The 18,780-nt window shown below is 36.0% G+C and overlaps 1 protein-coding gene across 2 annotated transcripts; it reads left to right on the plus strand.

Annotated features, from left to right (window-relative positions):
- Positions 1-724: 724 nt before the first annotated feature.
- On the plus strand, positions 725-17,206 carry LOC113664564 (histamine H2 receptor). 2 transcript variants are annotated; one of them, XM_027180181.2, is made up of 4 exons: positions 725-849; positions 3,854-4,027; positions 5,671-5,810; positions 14,200-17,206. In XM_027180181.2, the coding sequence occupies exon 4, from the start codon at positions 14,496-14,498 to the stop codon at positions 15,591-15,593; it is 1,098 nt and encodes a 365-aa protein (XP_027035982.2). In that variant the 5' UTR covers positions 725-849; positions 3,854-4,027; positions 5,671-5,810; positions 14,200-14,495; the 3' UTR covers positions 15,594-17,206. The 2 variants fall into 2 exon arrangements, with proteins under 2 accessions (XP_027035982.2, XP_027035984.2); XM_027180183.2 differs by having other exon boundaries at positions 5,767-5,810.
- The last annotated feature ends 1,574 nt before the right edge of the window (positions 17,207-18,780 follow it).

Here is an 18,780-nt window from a genome sequence, read left to right on the forward strand (position 1 = left end):
TCAATAACAGAAGAAAAAAACTAGTTCTAGGCGTCCACTGCCTGTAAATAAAGAACACCTTTTACCAGAAAAGAAAGAGGATAACTTGTTGAATAAAACTCTTTTGAATTTTTTTAATTTTGGATGCGCCGTGTTTGTAGAGTTAAATGCTGAAAGCGTTATTGTAAAGACTCGACTAGCGCGCGCCGATTAAAAATGTACCTCCAAATTTAACTTTCAAGCAATTTCATTTGTTCTCCAGTCATGATTTTCAAGAATATCACCCTTTTATCTATCATACCACTCTTGCAATCTCGATTACTATCTTGAAGTGTTATATCTGGGCGCTGTCTGACTCGTTAGTGAAAAAAATGAGAGCTAAGCGGGATCAAAAAAGCACACCTGAAAACCGCAGAAAACCCACATTTCCTTTGCCTAAGTCAATTTTATTATTTTTAAAAATTCATCAGTTTTCGTTGTTTGGATGATAAATACTATTCTGCGGAGACACTTGTCTCCGAAACGTTTTTAAAAATGTTATTTTATGATTAACGGTCACTTTCCAAGAAATGTTATGATTAGGATTCGGTATGGTGTGCGAAGCTGCGCTTAACAGTGTTAAAATTATTACGAATGAAGATAGCGTTAGCAGATACTAGTGTTCTTATCAAAAGAAATGTGTTTTTGAATTGACCTTGAAAATGACACCTATTAAGACCCTTTACAATAGAGTTCAATAGAGGCGTAAATTGTAGCTTTTAAATTAGAACCGACGAGATGGTTTTCATTTTCTCGCTTTTAAGTCTAATGGGCTCCCGGCCTATAGAGATGACACGAAGCTCTGAGGTCTAAAGTGGAACTGGTTTAAAGGTGTGTTTGTAATCTTTGTCATCAAAGATTCTTTGCCTTAGATTATTCTGAGCTGTTACCAGGAAAAGAAGAACAGCCACGTAGCTGAAGGTTTATGGTATGAATGATCCTCATTACAAAACGTTTAACCTTGGTCAACTTATGTTTACGTAAGGATAAGAAAAATTACTTCGTTGAAGTATTTTCTTAAAGTCTTAACCTCCGGCAGCTGCGTTTATTTGGGTTAAAAGCTATCGTCACGTAGATCAAACATTTCTCCTTAACTTTCCCTTTGTGCTCAAACGTGAAAGAAGGTCACGAATTTATATAAGGGCAGAATAGTTGATGAAACCTTTGCATTAGCTCTATTCAAAGTACAAGTAATTGGAGAATACCTTGTTTTGATTTCGGCATAAAATCGGTAATTTACCGGCTTTCTCAGGAGTTTGTGTTCGCTGTTCCTTAAAAAGCTCCTTGATAATCCGCTTCATTTTCAAAGATCTGGGATCTGCATAATTACATGGTCTTGTTATTGTCTTGATAAGAGGCACGTCCATTTCGTACGCGTAAATTTCTGTTTGACAAAGGAATTTTGAGCAAAATTTTAAAAAAAAGAGTTTATTCCAAAGTTTCTGTGGATCACGGCAAGGAAAACATCGCCGTAAAGTCCCGAAGAAAAGGTAAACGGCTTTTCTTGGCTTGTTTCCTCAGTAATAAAAGGATTCACAATTGGAATGGATCACTTATGTCCTCGTATCCTGATTGGGTGATTAACTTCAACAGTCTGTTTGAATTACTTGAGCACATCATTTGCAATAAATGGGGGCATTCACCCCCAATAGAGATATATCTGAAGGCAGACGGACTAGTTTATTAAGACCAAAATCTTTTGTCTCTTTCTTTTTCTTTCTATAATCTGAAATACATCTTAAACTTCATTTTTTGTGAAATTTGTATAGGAGAATTCTATATCTTAATTTCACTTTTTTCCTCGACTCAGGTTAAGAAAAATGTGTTAAATTTTCCAAATAGTGACAATCAAATATTGCCTAAACTCATGAATCATGCTCTTAAACATGGACAATAATAAAGATACCGAAAACCCATGCCAGGACGGTCATGAAAACGAAAACATCTTAGATCTGCCCACTGAAGAAAATTGGAATTGCTGAAATTTCGATTAGAATTATATTTGGTGGCTAGTGTCGATGAATAATCCGTTTGTTACAGAATGGTTTGGCTATTCATGGTTTTTGCTGGCAGCAATTTCAAAAGAGATTATTGAATGAATAATGCTTCCATCTTCGACTCCGTTTGTCAAAACAAAAATGAACATTACGAAATAAAGAACAGGGTAAGAAATCACATTAAAATGATAACATTTTCTGCTTGTTTAAAAATTTTCCTTTGATTTCTTGGATTACTTTCCCAAATTTGTTGAAATTTCAAAGTGATTAGAGGAAATTGTTGCTGTCGTCACTTTCCGCTAAAATTTTAAAAATTGAGGAATGTTTTAATGTACTTTACGAAAAATTGATTCTTCTTTGAAAAGGAGGCTGCGCCAATAAATACATTGTAGAATTTCTTTTTTATTTGTCTGGAATATGACTTGAAAATAAGTTCATGTTGTCCAAGGAAGACCAGGAAGGGTATTACAAGTTCACAGCCCTGGTAATTTATTCAAAATGTACACTTGAAATACGAATTGTTAAGAGAATTATTAAAACATATCGCGTCTTTAGGTTTTATCACCAACGTGGGAAATCTTTTCTCGGTTTTAATTTTTTCCATAAATCATTACGAGTATTGTCTCGGAAAAGATAACTCTGATAAGAGGTAAAGAAATTCTACATGATCGCTTGTATTCAATCTTCAAGTTTAAGTTATTATCTTGACGAAGCTTGCTGTAGCGTATGCCGGCCTCTCTTATCAACGGAAACAATTTATCATGATTATAAACGAAATAAAGGGACGAACCATTAGACTCAGAATTCAATGAGGTGTAAATTGACCCTTTGTTGTGAGATTTCCAAGGATAATCTTTCCTTTTTGCGCAACATGAAAAACTTCACCCTAATGATGTTTTTTTTAAGCAGGAGTTTTCACCCGAACTGCACGAAACTAGTAAGAGCGGTGTAAATTTCCATAAAGTATATTCACACAGTGTTTTTGTACACGAAGTGTTGAAACTCTCGGTTCAGTTAAAAAAGATAAAATCGCAGTGTGTGATGTTCTAATTTAAAAAAAAAATACGATAGGCAATTTACTGCAAAAAACTGAATAAATGACATTTATTAACGTGAAAAACATGTTAGCCTTCTTTTATAAGTGCAAATCAAGATTTATTTTAAAAATTCAAGTCGTTAGATTTTCAGTAGATATGTCTTACCACATTCAATTGATAGCAAAAACTTCCATTTCCAACATTTCTTTTCAACACATCATCCCTAATAGGTGAAGTTACAAAACAGGGAATTTTTGTGGTAAATTTAATACGTAGAAAAGTAGCCGATTCGAGCTTTTTGGACGACCTTACGACTTGCTGCGTGCGATTTTAAAGATTTAGAATCGTCCTATTAGGGAATTGTAGAAAGATTACATTGTTTGGTAAAATATGAATTTGTAGCCAAATAGAAACCTTAACTTTATCTTTTATGTGCTATAGAATATTATTTTGTTTTTATTCTGAGTGTGGCCTGTGAAATTGAGCGACCGGCTACATACCTTTGGTAACGCATAACAAGTATTATAATTAGTAAAAATATTGCAGTCTTCCGGAGAAATAATGATAATAATTTTTTCAAACTTAATATAAATATTATACAAAAATATGCTTAAAGTTAGATTTCAAAACACATTTCCTCGTGTTAATTCTTTTGAAATTCGGGAACAACGTGAGATGATGTTTTCCTGGAGATTTCCTTATGAAAAGAATCCCACAAATTATTGTCAATAATAACTTTTTTGGCGATGCGTCAATAGCAGTATGTAATTGCATGCTAATGATGTCTTTTCTCTACGTCAGTTGATGAGGCATCAGACATAATTTATTCCAAACAATTCTGAGAGCGGATTAAAGGCAGTTCTGTTGTATACATTGCTGTATTTATGTTCAACCGTGACGCCTAAACCCTAAACACCAGTGCGCCATCTCGATAAAAGACTTCAACAAGACAGCGTTGGCAATTAACAGAGTCAGGTAAGATTAGCTCTCCGATATTCTAAATATATTTTCTCAACAAAAAAAAAAAACATTCCACTTTTTGGAACCACGCATCATGTATTTTGTTTTGTTTTTAATTCGGAAGACAAATAATGTTCCATGTAGCCTAAAAAACAAAATAACAGATGTGATTTTGAAAGCTGTCTTTTTACAGCGCAATAAGTCCAAACTGATATCCAAAAAACGACTGAAAAATTAGGACATATGAGTAAACAAATGATCATGTAAATAAACTCGTCAAGTTTCGTGTTGATTTGAATGAATACGAGGCCTTCGAATTTGTTGAAGAAACTGTGATTTTTTTGTACATTACACGTATCATTTTCTCCCATTTGACGGGCGAGTGTACTTCGATTCTGTCACTTCTAATTAAACATAGAATCTTTTGATTTTCCGTGGCTTGTCGTGGCTAGATTAGTTCTGCGATAACTATGATAACCTCCGTCTAATGATGGCTCAAGATACTTTTTCTTTTACCAAAAATTCCAAGTGGGTTTTGCCAAAAATTTCCATGTCGCCAGAACGCTCCAGGCTATTCACTTCGACTACTAATTTTGAAGAATCGACGCGGTCCAATTGCCAAAAGAACTAATTCATCCATGGTAAGACGGAAAAAACTTCTCAGAGTGCATGATATAATTGTTTATTGCTTTCAAAGCCGAGAGCTTCCTCGGAAGCTTTCAATCACGCGGTGATTAAGAACTCATATTTTCTGGGAAATAGCTCCTTTAAATGGTTCAAATGGAAGATTTTCAAGTACTTTGAAAAGGTGGCATGTCATCATATGATTCATATGGTAATTATTAACGATATTCATTCAACCTATCATTAACAGATAAATGTGGTTGGAAAAATCAGGATATCTGTCTGTTTTCAGCCATGAAAATCAAAATAAAACTCGTGGGATCCGAACATCAGCGAGGGAAGACAAAAACTTATTCCGTGCTTCAGTTTGAATTATTTCCTGGAAATAGAATATTTAGATTTCATTAAATCTTCGTCTAGACGTCGATCATTTCACGAATCTTCTTTCCAACTATTTAGCTTTTTTTTTTTTAATTTTTAATCTTTGCATAACTTTTCGAAGGACTCAATGAAGATAAAATTTTAAGGTTACTCCATGTAAATTGAAAAAGGCGTTCAAATCTTGATAGACGAAGAGGAAAAAGCTTTATTATCGGTAATATTTACAACGCGATACTTTGGAGGTAAGCCTCAAAACTGTTAATCACATTGCGGATTAACAATATCTTATAAAATTCACGGAATATAAAATAACCAAAAAAAGCCCTAAATTAAAAGGAAAAACAAAATTTTCAATTGTAAGATACCACAACAATAGTTTACCAATTTGCTTGATATAGGCAAGGTTCTATTTCATGGAATGAAGAAATTACATCTTTGAATTCTGTTTATTTTTATTATTCCTACGCTTTATGAACTGCCATGTTTCTAAAATTCAAATATTTATATATTCATGACGTCGGAAGAGGATAAGTAATTTTAACAATAGAAGGCAAAGAAATGAAGATTATAGTTGGATTTGCTTCGCTAAACTTGCTTTTATTTGCAAAGCTGTGAACAGAGAACTTAAGCCAGTGCCGATTTTATGATTTCAGATTTGCAATCACCGCTCAAACTAGAATCAGAATGAAGATTCATTGAATCCAGTCTATAGCTAAAGGATGTAATAGTATCATTTTCCAACTTTACAGCCTCGTCACATTTGGACAGCAGGGATCTTCAGATAAATATTGTGGTAGGTGAAAACGTTTTATTGATTTGTATATTATATTCAGACTATGAAAAGGACAGAACACTGAAGGAGAAAAAGCACTTTATTTTTATTGTAAATTTTCAAATCCCCAGGCGCTTTCACACTTCAGGGGATTTTCGGATGTAAAAGAGATTTCCTTAGAGGGTGGAAATTCCTTTTGGTAAATTCTTGGATCAATAAGAGACGCAAAGTTGTTAATGCTACAGGATAAACTTATATACCTATATACTACTTTTATCAAATCAAAGTAGAAGAAACAGTCGAGTAAACGATCAAATCGTGAAGTCGTGTCTAAAGGAAAAATCAACGACAACAAGAAGGGTAACACCAACAACCATACCAATGAAATACGAGAGTAAAAGTAGAAAACAATAACAGTAAAATTTGCATTGCGATCTAGAATATTGTTAACCTTACAAGGCCAAGCAGTGCAAATGCAAGCCTTCTTGATGGTGAACACCTCTCACAATCCTCCAAGCGATTACCCTCGACCAAAGTTTCACCCGATTTTCACGAAAACCTTTAAAGAATGGCGGCACAAATATCCGACCACAATGCATGAAAACCCACCTGATCCTCTGGGAAGTGTATGTTCCTTTTAACAACTTATACAATAACATTATTGTTGTACACTTGTCCGAATTGTAAGACAAAAGCGACGATCGAATAAGGCTTTTTTTCAATTTCATCTGAGTTTCAGGACAATACTGTCGTAATCAAACAGAAGAAAGGCTCGCCTTGTAAAGATATTCAATCAGGTGGTGGCTTTATTAGTGTGGTTTTTTTTAAATGTTTAGAGACAAAAATTAAGATGACAAATTTACTTTGAGGTTAGAATTTAGAAAATTAGAAAATTTCAAACATCTTGGATATCTAAGAGTTGCCGTTTCCTGTTTCCATGGAGATAATTTTCATCACGTAATCTTGTTTCATTTTTATACTTTTTCTTTATATCCTGTTTTTTTCCTTACCGGAACTCATATAAAAAAGCCTTTGCGAGTCTTATGCAAAATTTCTCGCTTTTGAGGCAGAAAAGGAAATAAAAACAATGGAGGTAGTTAGATAGATGGTGATTCATGTCATCAAACAATCCTAATAGAGATTGGTTAATTTATTTAGACGTTCTCCACCTGTGTTGACTTGGCTTTTTCACGCCGTCTGACTGTTTCACCTCCAATTCAATCGAATGGTAAACGAAATACCTTTTTTTTGTGGCCTGTTGCAGTAAAACGCAAATCTTAATCCCGGTTGACTCCAAATACCATCAAATTCATCAAAAATGCCCTAATACTTCACACTTCTGCCCTAACAACTGTCATATTCAATTGGTTGCGGCAAATATACTTCGCTCTGTGATTGGAGAGGAAAAAAACTCATACCACCCGCACAATCAATATGGCGCAACTCTAAAACCACAGAGGGGTTCGGCTACAATAGGATTGATCACTAAAACAAAATATTGTATTGGATGTGATATATGTGTGAACATTCAGCCCGCAAAAGTGCTATTATTATGGCGAAACAATAGATTATAGAATTGTGGCTCTATGTTGTTGCGAGATACCCTGAATTTACCTCGTATTGTTTCATTGAAATCATCGGCCAGCTGATGGTCATCTCTAAGATTTCGTTGCATGCTAAACCGGAAGAGTACAAAAAAAAAGGTATGAGCGCGAAAAGGTGGTCTCACGAACTCGTCCTACAGTTGTGTTTGTGAAATCATCCGGATGAATCTACAAGGCGAATTGCGAAAGGTTAGAATCTTACAAAATGTTTGAGTTTTACCTTACAATGATTGTCTCTCTTCTTTGGAAAAGACATTCCAACTTAGGCGGAATATCAACCTCTGAAAATCGTACATTTAAGATTGTTTAGATATTCCCTTTCCCACAAACCAAGAATGTTTTTTCTAATCGCTTTGTCCCAGTCTCTTCCCACAGATAAAAGTCGTTACCATGGATGCACGTGATCTAAAACCGGAAAAATTCACAGAGGGACATTCTTTTTACAGAAAACCCCCGTAACTTTTTAACAAAGCCCAAATTGAATAGATTTCTCTTCTCTACAGTTCGTCCAAATGGTTCAAAAAATTAATTTACCTTCACTACTTGGGATTAGTGATCTTCTAGATATCACTAAAGAGTGAAGTATCAAGACCGTCAAAGTATTAATATATTTAAAAGGAGGCGAATAATATACGACCAGCAATGACTTGTCATATAAACCTAATTGGGATTGGTAGCATGAACGCAGCTCTTTCCATGATTCACGCAAATGACTTACGTGATGAAAAAGAAAGATAATCTGCAATGCATTGAGGAACTGTGAACTCAAAGTACTGGCGACGACTTATTCCCCCCTCCATGCCCCCTGAAAATCATGTGATCCTCATTCTTGTCCCCACCCCCCCTCCCCTTGCAAGCGATAAATAATGAATGGTCTCTAAGCTATCTCTTAATCTGACCGAAAAGGCGTTGTAACACTTTGCTCAGGTCCTCAACTTCAACTTTATTTGCATTATTCAGATGAATTTATCTTACACAGACAAAAAAATAATTATGGTAATGTACTATTTAAGTATTATTTAAATATTATTTTAATATCAATAGATGGAAAATCTAGAGAGGGTGTACACAGTGATTAAAAGAGCCGAGGCTTTCGAGTTGGCCACTGTCACGTTTTAGATATAATCAGAAAAAAAAAAAACCAAGATTTATACTCGTTAGAATTAAAATTAACGGGCATATTATTAGCATAATCTACAGCAAATATCATACTAACTGAAGCATATCTTAATCAGAGGACATACCGTGACATCTGCTATCATTGATTGGAAAGAAGAAATATTTTATGTCGCTTTCTAAATAATGTCACATCATTGGCCTAGGGATTTCCCTTTTAACCTTTCAACATATTTTTTCTATCGTTCGCGATTATACTTGATGATAGATTGGTGGTTATGGTGGTCTTTTCGTAATTTAACCACTTTTCGTTACAATAACCGCATCCTAAAGACTCTCAGTCTGTTCGAGCTGTCGTCAGACGAAGGTATGGAACGTGTGTGTAAGTAACTCTGCACGGACATTAGCCTGGAAGGATCGAGTTGATAAATGTACACATAACTCACGTAGAAGGTACTCCTTACATTTAGTTGGGATTAATTTATCCATGGCGCTATTTCTAACCAATTTAGAAATGGAAAAATTGAGAAAATCTAGGTTCAGTTTGGCAGAGATATGTTCGGTTACATGTCAAATGGTGTAAACCTTACGTGATAGGCTTTTAACTTCACTTCGTAAAATTTGCCGTAATATGCTGGTACATAACATCTAAAGCTACTCGTGATTGTAATGTTTCTATGGACAGCCTTCTGAGATCGAAAACTCCAGGATAACCAGTAAGCAGATAATCCAGTTGTGGAAATGGCTGTTTTTATCACTTCTGTATGAAATTTCGTTTTCGTTGAAGAAATATTTATTCATTCGCCATCCAATTACGTAATTGAAGTAAAAGTTCTCGATTCGTGCTTGTAGGGCTTGAATCATTTGAGGCATTTTTTTAATGTCTTTTATAGGGTCGTTTTTGTTATTTTTGCACAAATGCAAAACATACCTTTTTCTCGTTTCTTCGTATCTATATTTATCAGGTTTGCGAATGACTCAATTTCCTGTTTGAATTTCTTTTCGGGATGCCATCAAGTAGGTGATAATTGGAAATGAGTATTTTAAAACACTTGTTAATTGCACTTTGATTTGAGATCCAGCGGAAGTTAATACCACTAAACTGGAATGATAAACGCTGACATTAATTGCCTCACAATCGTGGAGCACTCAAAAGCTAAGTGACTAAGTGAGGTATACGGATGAAGAAAACATGTCCTTATTTGAGATAAGATAACAAGACTTAAGATCCGCCTTTACTTTAACGTGGTTGTCTTGAAAGACTTGGTAATTGTTGTCATTTGATCTGAAATTTGCATCCGTCTTCCTTTGTATGAAAAAATTTACTACAATTTTGGAGCTTCATCTTACAACAGGACTAGTTAATGTAAGATTTAGATCCAACGAAAACATGCTTTTTCATTGTTCCTTATCTTGATTTGTCAGGTCGGTAATTGATAGAGGCAGCACATCTGGCGCCCTTTTCGGAATGCACACGTTTTTTATATTGAAATCGGCCCACTGCTTTTATACGATGAAGATTTCCGCCATCTACGAACGGAAGCGTGTTTCATTGTGGGAGAATCTGGTGCAAAAGACTTAAATATAATCTCTTAAACTCTTCGATTTCTTAAGAGACAAAGGCCATAGACTTCTTTTATCTTTGTCGCCACACAATCAGAGTTATGAGTCGACTTAGAAGGAAAGTTACAATTTTTCTGTCCACACGTACCTCCATGCACTCAGTTATGCCGGAGTAATAAATTACACAATTTTAACTTCCCCAAGTACTATCTCAGGGTCTGAATAAGGTGGCAACAAGTACATGAACATGTCAGCCGGGTTCGTTTATAAGTAAGTTGATCAGAACTCGAACAACTCTGGCAATCATGACTAAAGTTTTCTTTCAAAGGTCTCAATATATGTTCTCATTGTTTATGTCTTTCTAAATTCAAACCTCCCGAATGATATGTCACGAAAAGAGTGGCCCTTGTTGACCACTGTGGGTATCCAGTGAGGTCAACATAAGTTACCGGTAAATTAGCTTTCAGCCGGAAATAAAAAAAAACTTAAAGGCGATCGTAGACCAAGAATTATGGAGAATGCCCAGAAAATATGTACAAGGTAAAGGCTACGGTATCATTTTACTTCTCTCGAGTCTCTGCTTTATTTTTCCCAAGTTTTCATTTGATACATGAACTTCGAAGTCAAAATTCAGTGGACATAGATTTTGGCTATCGACGCAAAGATTGACCCTTACCAAGGGAAAAAAAATCCAATTATTTTCATTTGTCCTAACAAACTATAAAATGCATCATAGTTTCTGGAGAATTGTTCCCAATGACCGTCAAAAGGAAATCCATTTCAAACGAAATTTCTTTCACTTGATTTTAAAGAATCATCAAATCTGACAGAAATTCTTAAAAAACAAGGTGAGCTCCTTTCATTAAAAACCACTGAGTAGAGTCGAAAACGCAAACGGAGGTCATTTGCATCTCGGTGTATGAGCGTCAAAATGTTTGTCCAATACTAATAAGTTCGCTAAGCTTTTAAAATGTCATTTAAAAAGTAAAAACCAAACGTTTTCGACATTAGGCCACCATCAGGGTACACATTATAACGTTTGTTCTGAGTATATTGACTGGCACCTTTGATACACCTCTTGACTGCAAGAGATATCCAGCACCCTTCATTCAGACATGTGGGTCATCCCAAACGAACACACACCACATCTCTGTCCAACGAATTCTATTCAAAATTGTGTAAACGAGGATTCTCGATAACGTTAATCGAACCGAGAAAATAGGTTTTGAACTGCGCCGTGTTTATTTTCAATTTGGTTGGCGAGAATTTACGCACAGCATGGACGGTATAAGCACGGCATCTATGATTTTGGTAAAAGTACAATCTGCTTACAATGATGATAATTGGAATTATAAACCATCAAATGTTTTCGCTTGCCTGCAATTGGTCGAAACGCATCACATGATCGAAAATACCCAAGCTAAAAATGGGGAGTCTACCAAGAAAGAAGCGTTCGTTTAAAATTTAACTCAAGATGAAATAACGTCTAGCTATTGTCACAGATGAAGGAATATGTTTGTTTGTTCATAAAGTCGTACCAAAGGACACTGAAAGGTCTCCCACGCAGCAAAGAGTAAGCTATTAGTAACATTTTCCCGCTCGTTACAAAAATATTTGAGGGATAACAAACACACTAGCCTCCATTTGGCGCAAAAATATCATCTTGTATTTATCCTTGGACATTATCCGTTCTTTGAAGCTCACAATTTTCCTCGAGGTTCGCTCTCGGAAAACCTGCCGTTCGCATCTCTAAACAGAAAACGTCCGTGAACAAATATCCGTGCATATTTTCGCTGCAAAGGGTGGCTTTTTTTATGTATCTGATAACTGTAATTCCGGCGTAAAAACTCGCTTTTGAATTTCTTCAGGATTTCTTTCTACCAATTGGTTGCTAACTGAAAGCGCATTGCTATTATAATAATCATTAGTTTACAGCTAAATGTTGGTATTGTACACTTAATGAATTCCAACTTAAAGTGTATAGCGGAATATTTTTGCATTTTGTAATTGATATAACGAGCGCTTTTGCGAGAGATGACAACCAGCTTAAATGGTAAAAGTGTTACTCTATTACGAAACTTTATTAATTCAGCTTTTTAGGAGCGCTGCCCTTTTCACGATAAAACTTGATCGGCTTTTTTGAACGTGGAAGGAAAGGCTTTCACTTTTGCGGAAGAGCTCTTTGAATTTTATCCATTCATTTGCCGCTAGAGATTAAAATCTCTTGGGTGCCGTTACCCTTCGACAAACAGCGTTTGTGCCTGTAGTTTGAACAACCTTATGCAAATGTCCTCTCATATTTCTGTCTGTTCTATAAAATTACAGCTACAAAGACGAAGCTCTTCTGATCTCTTAGAAAATCTTCCTTATTATACTTTTTGTTATAAACCTGCTGTGCAATAACTAAAACTAGGGAAAAATGGCAGATCACAATACCATTTGAAGAACTTTATACAGGATGCCATCTTAATAAAACCTATCTGGGTAGAAATGTCTCATAGCCTATTTCATAAAAGAAGGTACTTTCTGGCAATCAATGGTGCAGATTTTGTATTTTTGATCAGGCCGTGCTTGAATGCATAGCAATGAAGATAAATGTCTGAGTTGAGTCACAATCGGCCGACATGTCAACCCTTTCTCAATTTCTAACTGACAGATCCACTTTAAAAAGATTGAAAGTGTTATGCAGCCAGAGAGGTTCCATCTTTCCAGAGCATCTTTTCTTGCACAAAAAAAAGAATCATTATCATCATGGAGTAAGGGATCATTATTAAAATGCACTGAGAGTAATAAAATTCCTCTCTTTGCGTTGACGACCCCTGTGGAAAAATCGATCATTGACAAGGAATTGTCTTAGAGAGCATCAGTTTCTTTGTAACATTTTCAATGAAATTATGGCTTAGCAGCTCGTTCTACTTAAATAGTTGTTCTCAACTCTTGTGTAGTCCTGATAGAGTTTCAAGTGGATTACTCTTTGTGATTGCCCATTGTAAACACTTTCAATACGTGCAAATAATTTTGTCACAGAATTTTGCGGTAGAAGTGAAGAGTATAAAATCTGTGTAAAAACAACACAATTCAATTTTTATGGGAGTTTGACATCTATGATTGCCTTTATTGGATCAAATTGACCATTTTTCGTTCCATTACTGCTTATTTGGAAAATTTCGCTATGTTTGTAAGTCAGGAGGTTTTGGATATGTTTTTAAAATTGTTCACTTAGCACGCACGCGGTTAATTGAGCTTCGAATTCGTTGCTGTTGAAAATTGCTTGAACGCTTCGCTTTGTGTTGTAAATTACAATGTTATTACATGGATAGTTTGTGTGGTCTGTTATCAACCTCCAGGAAGAATTGTTTTTGTGTCATTTTATGATTTAATTCCAATAAAGAGAAGTAATAAAATTCGCTGTGGACTCCTGAGATTGTATTCTCCAACAACAAAAGAAGGAAACACGGCGGATATTGGATATTTAGGTAGTTTCGCGTGACACAATTTTCTGAGAAAATCCCTGGTTGAAATGCCCTTTTGATTGCAGGTGCAATTCATGTTTCGCAGTTTTAATAACAACACAGATAATAGGATCTTGATAATATTAGAAAAGAAAATTGAAACACTTTCGCCTGAAGCTTACAACTTATAATGCCTTTAACGCTAATATAATAAAGCACAAATTTAGCTGAAGTTTCAAAATAAATCCTTAGGAACGCTTTCTTGTCATTTGTTGATCATGAAAATCCTCTCGCTCTTTATTTTTCTTCTGCATGATAAACGACTGGGCGGTTTTTTCTTGTTTACGTAGCAAAGGCAAGCGCTTGGAGATTTGATATTGTTTTTAAGGAAGTAATTTTCAAAAGCCTCAGCACAAACTTCATCTTTTATGCAAATTTTATAAACGTGAAAATTCAATGAAATATTTATGCTATCGGAAATGTGCGCGGTGATTTTTTTTGTGCAATAACATATAAATTGCAGGTAAGCTTTTTGACCTTCACAAATCTGAGGCTGTGGGCAGAGTAATATAATCTCTACTCAGAGGGCCTTCAAATCATCTTTTGTGCATGAGAAGGGTGAAACAGTTTCAAGAGATCGAAGAAATTCATTATCACGCTATTGTAAACTTTCAGGTCTTTGGCTGAGAACAACGGGAAAAGTCTTATAACCATAGAAGCGTGTCTAACAGAAACGTTTCTTCACTCTGCTTCTCGCTCTGGTATCGTAATCTTCATTTGAGGACTGTCTTTTTTCAACTCGTTGAGTAACATTCAACCAGCGCGAAAACAGCTAGTTTGGATGGACCAGAGAAACTACCTATCAAGAACTCTATATACTTGATATCTGTGGGGAACGTTACATGAACAGACAAATTTTTCTTGCTTCAGTGCAACAAGACCTTTAAAAAACGTCGGAAGTCACATGAACGATGCAAGGAAATCTCAGCAACGTATCTAACGATATCCTCGACGCTGATGCAGAGTTTGACGGAAAGATTGTATTTCTGGTGTTCGTGTTGTTGCTTATCCTTGCAACAGTCGTTGGTAATGGCTTCGTATTCATGGCTGTTTACACATTCCGTGAGTTGAGGACGGTGACAAATTACTTCATAGTGGCCCTTGCCGCCGCAGATGTGGCCGTTGCTCTTTTGGCGATGCCGGTATGGCTTGTAAGATCACTTGTTCACGTTGAAAGGGAACAAGATAATTATGTGATGAATTTGTGCACCCAATGGATCGATCCATTCTGTTGTACAGCATCCATTGTGAACGCCACGTTAGTTTCCATTGACCGTTATTGTGCCATTAGCAAGCCGCTACGCTACAGAACCATGGTGACACCACTTCGTGCTAAGCGCTCCATTGCCGTGGTTTGGGGATTCGCAGTGGCCGTTGCAGGAATCTCCTTTCTGCAATTTCATGAGTCCTACACGGTTATCGAAGGCTATGTTATATTTCTATTCGTGACGCTATTTTGTATTCCCTTAATCACGATGTCGTTTGCGTATATCTCGATCTGCAGGGCAGCCATCCACCAGATTTCTAAGATGCACTCCACACGACTTAGCTCAACGTCTTACGATCAAGACAGGAGGCAGTCGTTTGAACGACGAAAACGCTTCTTCAGAGAACTAAAAATCACCAAAATGCTTGCAGTCATAGTGAGTCTGTTTATAATTTGTTGGAGTCCATTCCTTGTGGTAACTCTCATTGAAGCGTTCACGACTGAGGAAATTCCACTTGCAGTTCAAGGTGTCATCGTCTTTCTTCCCTACGTGCTTTCATGCGCAAACCCTTGGATCTATACTGGAATGAACAGGGATTTTCGTTTGGCCTTTAAAAAGTTTTTTTGTACCTCAAAGATTCTATGCCTTAAACGTTCCAGAGAGCGCAGCGCAAACGAGCGCATGTTAAGGCCACTACCGTCGACCACAGTTGACGAAACCTTCATTTCTAACGGCTTGCGACAAGGGTCCAACTCGATTCGAAAGGTTTCCAGTCGTGGACCAGAAATTACAACTGTTTAGCTTTTGAGATGGACTCAAAGAAAATATCAATTAACTCCTTCATCTCCGATTGTTTTATCGATCGAACTAATGACATTTTAAATATGATTTATAACGCAAAGGATGCACTCTTGCCAAAGTTAAATGGATTAAGAGAATAAGCTGATTTTCTCAATTAGAGAGTGACATTGCTCAGTATACTTCCAGAATGATTGCGTTCGCTCACTTTCATTACTTGAGCTGAATGCAACACATTTATATCGAAAGGCGATAAATGTTCTGAATTCAGCTAAAGAAGATTTACGGTCATCTTCGAAAACACGGCAGACGCAACTTAGATCCAAACCCACGTCCATTTACATTAATGACCTGTTTGTCTTGTACGATAAGGGATGGAAAATGGGCAGAAATGTCTTTGTAGATGACTGTTTGAAAATAGAAACTTAAAAATAGCTAGTGTTGGTGTCGAGTCGTCGGAGTAAGGTTCCTTCAATTAGTGATATATTTGAGATATATGTAGAAATATTAAGGAAAACTGGCTTTTTGTTTATGTTAAAAAGGCAGGCTAAAGCGTATGGATGAATTCAAATTGTTATGAAAGATCATCTTTTCGTCTTCTCGTTCGATATTTTGCAAAACATACAACAAAGGATATTGTTTGGCTCATGTAGATTTTGAACCCACGATTTACGTAACCGAATTAAGGTTGAGAACAAGTCGGGGATTGGTCACTGTCGATGAGAAACAAATACGTTTTTTTGGTGACCGAATGCACCAGAAACTTTTATTGAGGTTTTCTATTGAGCATGAAAAACCTTTGCCATTCACAGGCACACTGCAGCTATAGACATGGGTGATATGAGAGTCTTTTAAAGCGGAACGACTAACGGCCATGTTTAAACGCGTTGAAAATTCAAAGTAGTTAATTTCGTATCAAAAAGAATGAAGGGAATTTCTTCGAAGAAGTATATTTTCCAATAATCAAAACTCTGCGCGGGGGAAATAGAAAGAATTATAAAACGACTGGTGACCGATGGATTTCAGGCTAAAGACAACTGGCAAACAACGAAAAAATCTCATCTTTTACTCCTGCCAAAATGCTGTTTGTCGCAGTCAATCTTGATCATTTTGTTTTGTTTCAGTCGACAGCCATACACAATATACACAGAAAGGTCAGAACTGATAGGCAATTTCGTGTTTTTTTATTTCTTCGCCGCAGCTATCAGAGAAACCAATCCTAACACTGGTTCTGATTAGGAACACATTAAGAAAAAAGCTTTCCGAAATTTAAGGATAATACCGTGGAAGACATACACCAGAGATGTCGTGTGTTACTGTTCTAAATCTGTACCGAAGCATTTTTTGCAGTGACGCTTTCGGATTATGTGCAGATTTATTTGCGATCGTATTTGCATAGCTAAATCTTACAAGAATAAAGATATTTTTTGGAGGCCATTCTAGTATTCATGGACGGCCTATCCAGTTGCCATTCCTAATAAAAATAGATAAATAGATGAGTTACGAACTTGCAGTCTTCGGTCTTAAAAGTTGTAAATATATGAAGATGACATCTGTTTGGTACAAACACCAATCGTTGCATTTGTTCTGTAAAATAAACAAAATTGTTTGGGTTATGAGGGCTGTTTGGGCTGCCATTTGTGTCAATTTGTCTTGAATTTTTCATTCCATTTGAATTAAAATGACATAAAATTAACATTGAGCTCATCTGCTCTGTGCTGCTCATTTTAAAATGGACTTAAAGAGAGGCGCTACACCATACATTTGAAGGAAGTTTTTTTCGATATATTTATATGTTTTCAGCCCCGTTTTCTTTGATACTGTTCAAATAAAACCAAAATAGGAAATCCCAGCAAGGTGTTCCTCTGGTCAAAAGAACCGACAGAAAGTTTATTTACCGGTTCCTAATTTCCCTCACACGTTGTTGACGCACCCGAAAACTGAAAGGTGATTTGCATCGTACGTCGTTGATTGATATTATTTTGAAGTACTGTTTATCTTTTAAAAGTAAAATTTGCTCTTATTCGAGATATTCTGCAATCTGATTTGACTTCACGACGCAATACTATGATTTTGAGTCGCAAAAGGGATCTGATAGGTTTAAAACCAGTAGAAGATATGTCATAAATTCAAAACAAGTTCTTCTACTTTTAGTTTCCTTTGATGAGTTGACAATACATAAGCTTCCTAAGGAATTCCTTGGATTATGAAACTTATATGTCATATACGCATTGATTGCTGCGAAAAATGATTTTTTGTTTCAAGAAAACTTTTCTCATATTAGTCTACTTGTTTGTTTTACGAGGCTCGATCGTTGTAAACTTCAACAGTACATACACTGAGCAAATTGGTTGGAGCAAACTAAACTGGCAGCACTACATACTACGTCCTCGCTATCCCCGAAAAGGCAAACCACTAGCACATATGTACATTATGGTCAAGTTTATATACATTTTCGAGTTAAATGTTAGGGGAGAAAAATGAAAAAGAAAAGAAATATCCAAGACTGAAAATTTCACGAGAGCAACAGCTTTATTCTTAACACTGTGGACATTCATGAAAACTTTCGGCTTTTTTCTTCCATGTAAAATAGCCAGTTAAAAATGTGAGCAAGAAAAAATCTTATAGTCCTGAAATAACCAATGATGTGCAGAAGGATTTGATTTTGCCACTGATTTGTTAAACATATCGTCTAAACAGGTAGGAAGATCGAGCTATTGAAATTATACAGTACAATATATACTACGGCAAATAAACGTTATTGGTTTAAGTTTTTGACAGAAAGTGTTTTTCCAACCTGAACGAAGTGCGATTGTAACGTGAGACCGGCAACCGAACATTTCCCTTATTTTAAATCTATACAAAAGACATGAATCAGAAACTTTTCTGTGAAACATGAACCATTCGATGATTTCACATTGCATTTACAACAAGAACGGAATATTCTGTCATGTCTGTCCGTCAAATCGTCAGAATCTGTGGTAGTCAAACTTAAGCATGCTGGCTATCATTTCTCCTGGACGCATAATCACAGAAAGAATCATTTTGAGTATTTCAACATAGACATTTTAAAAGTATCTTTACAAAATTATCGTTAAAATGTAGGGTCAAAAGAACCCTTCTCAGCTAGCTGCTGTGGTAATCAGTTGACGGGAACTCCGATCGGCAGGTCTGATGGTGTACCGGATGA

Source organism: Pocillopora damicornis, chromosome 13, assembly GCF_964200805.1.
Source record: "Pocillopora damicornis chromosome 13, jaPocDami1.2, whole genome shotgun sequence".
NCBI classification, from domain to species: domain Eukaryota; kingdom Metazoa; phylum Cnidaria; class Anthozoa; order Scleractinia; family Pocilloporidae; genus Pocillopora; species Pocillopora damicornis.

Bases quoted from the DNA above. Each gene is read 5' to 3' on its own strand.
- LOC113664564 (XM_027180181.2), top strand. From the start codon at position 14,496: ATGCAAGGAAATCTCAGCAACGTATCTAACGATATCCTCGACGCTGAT.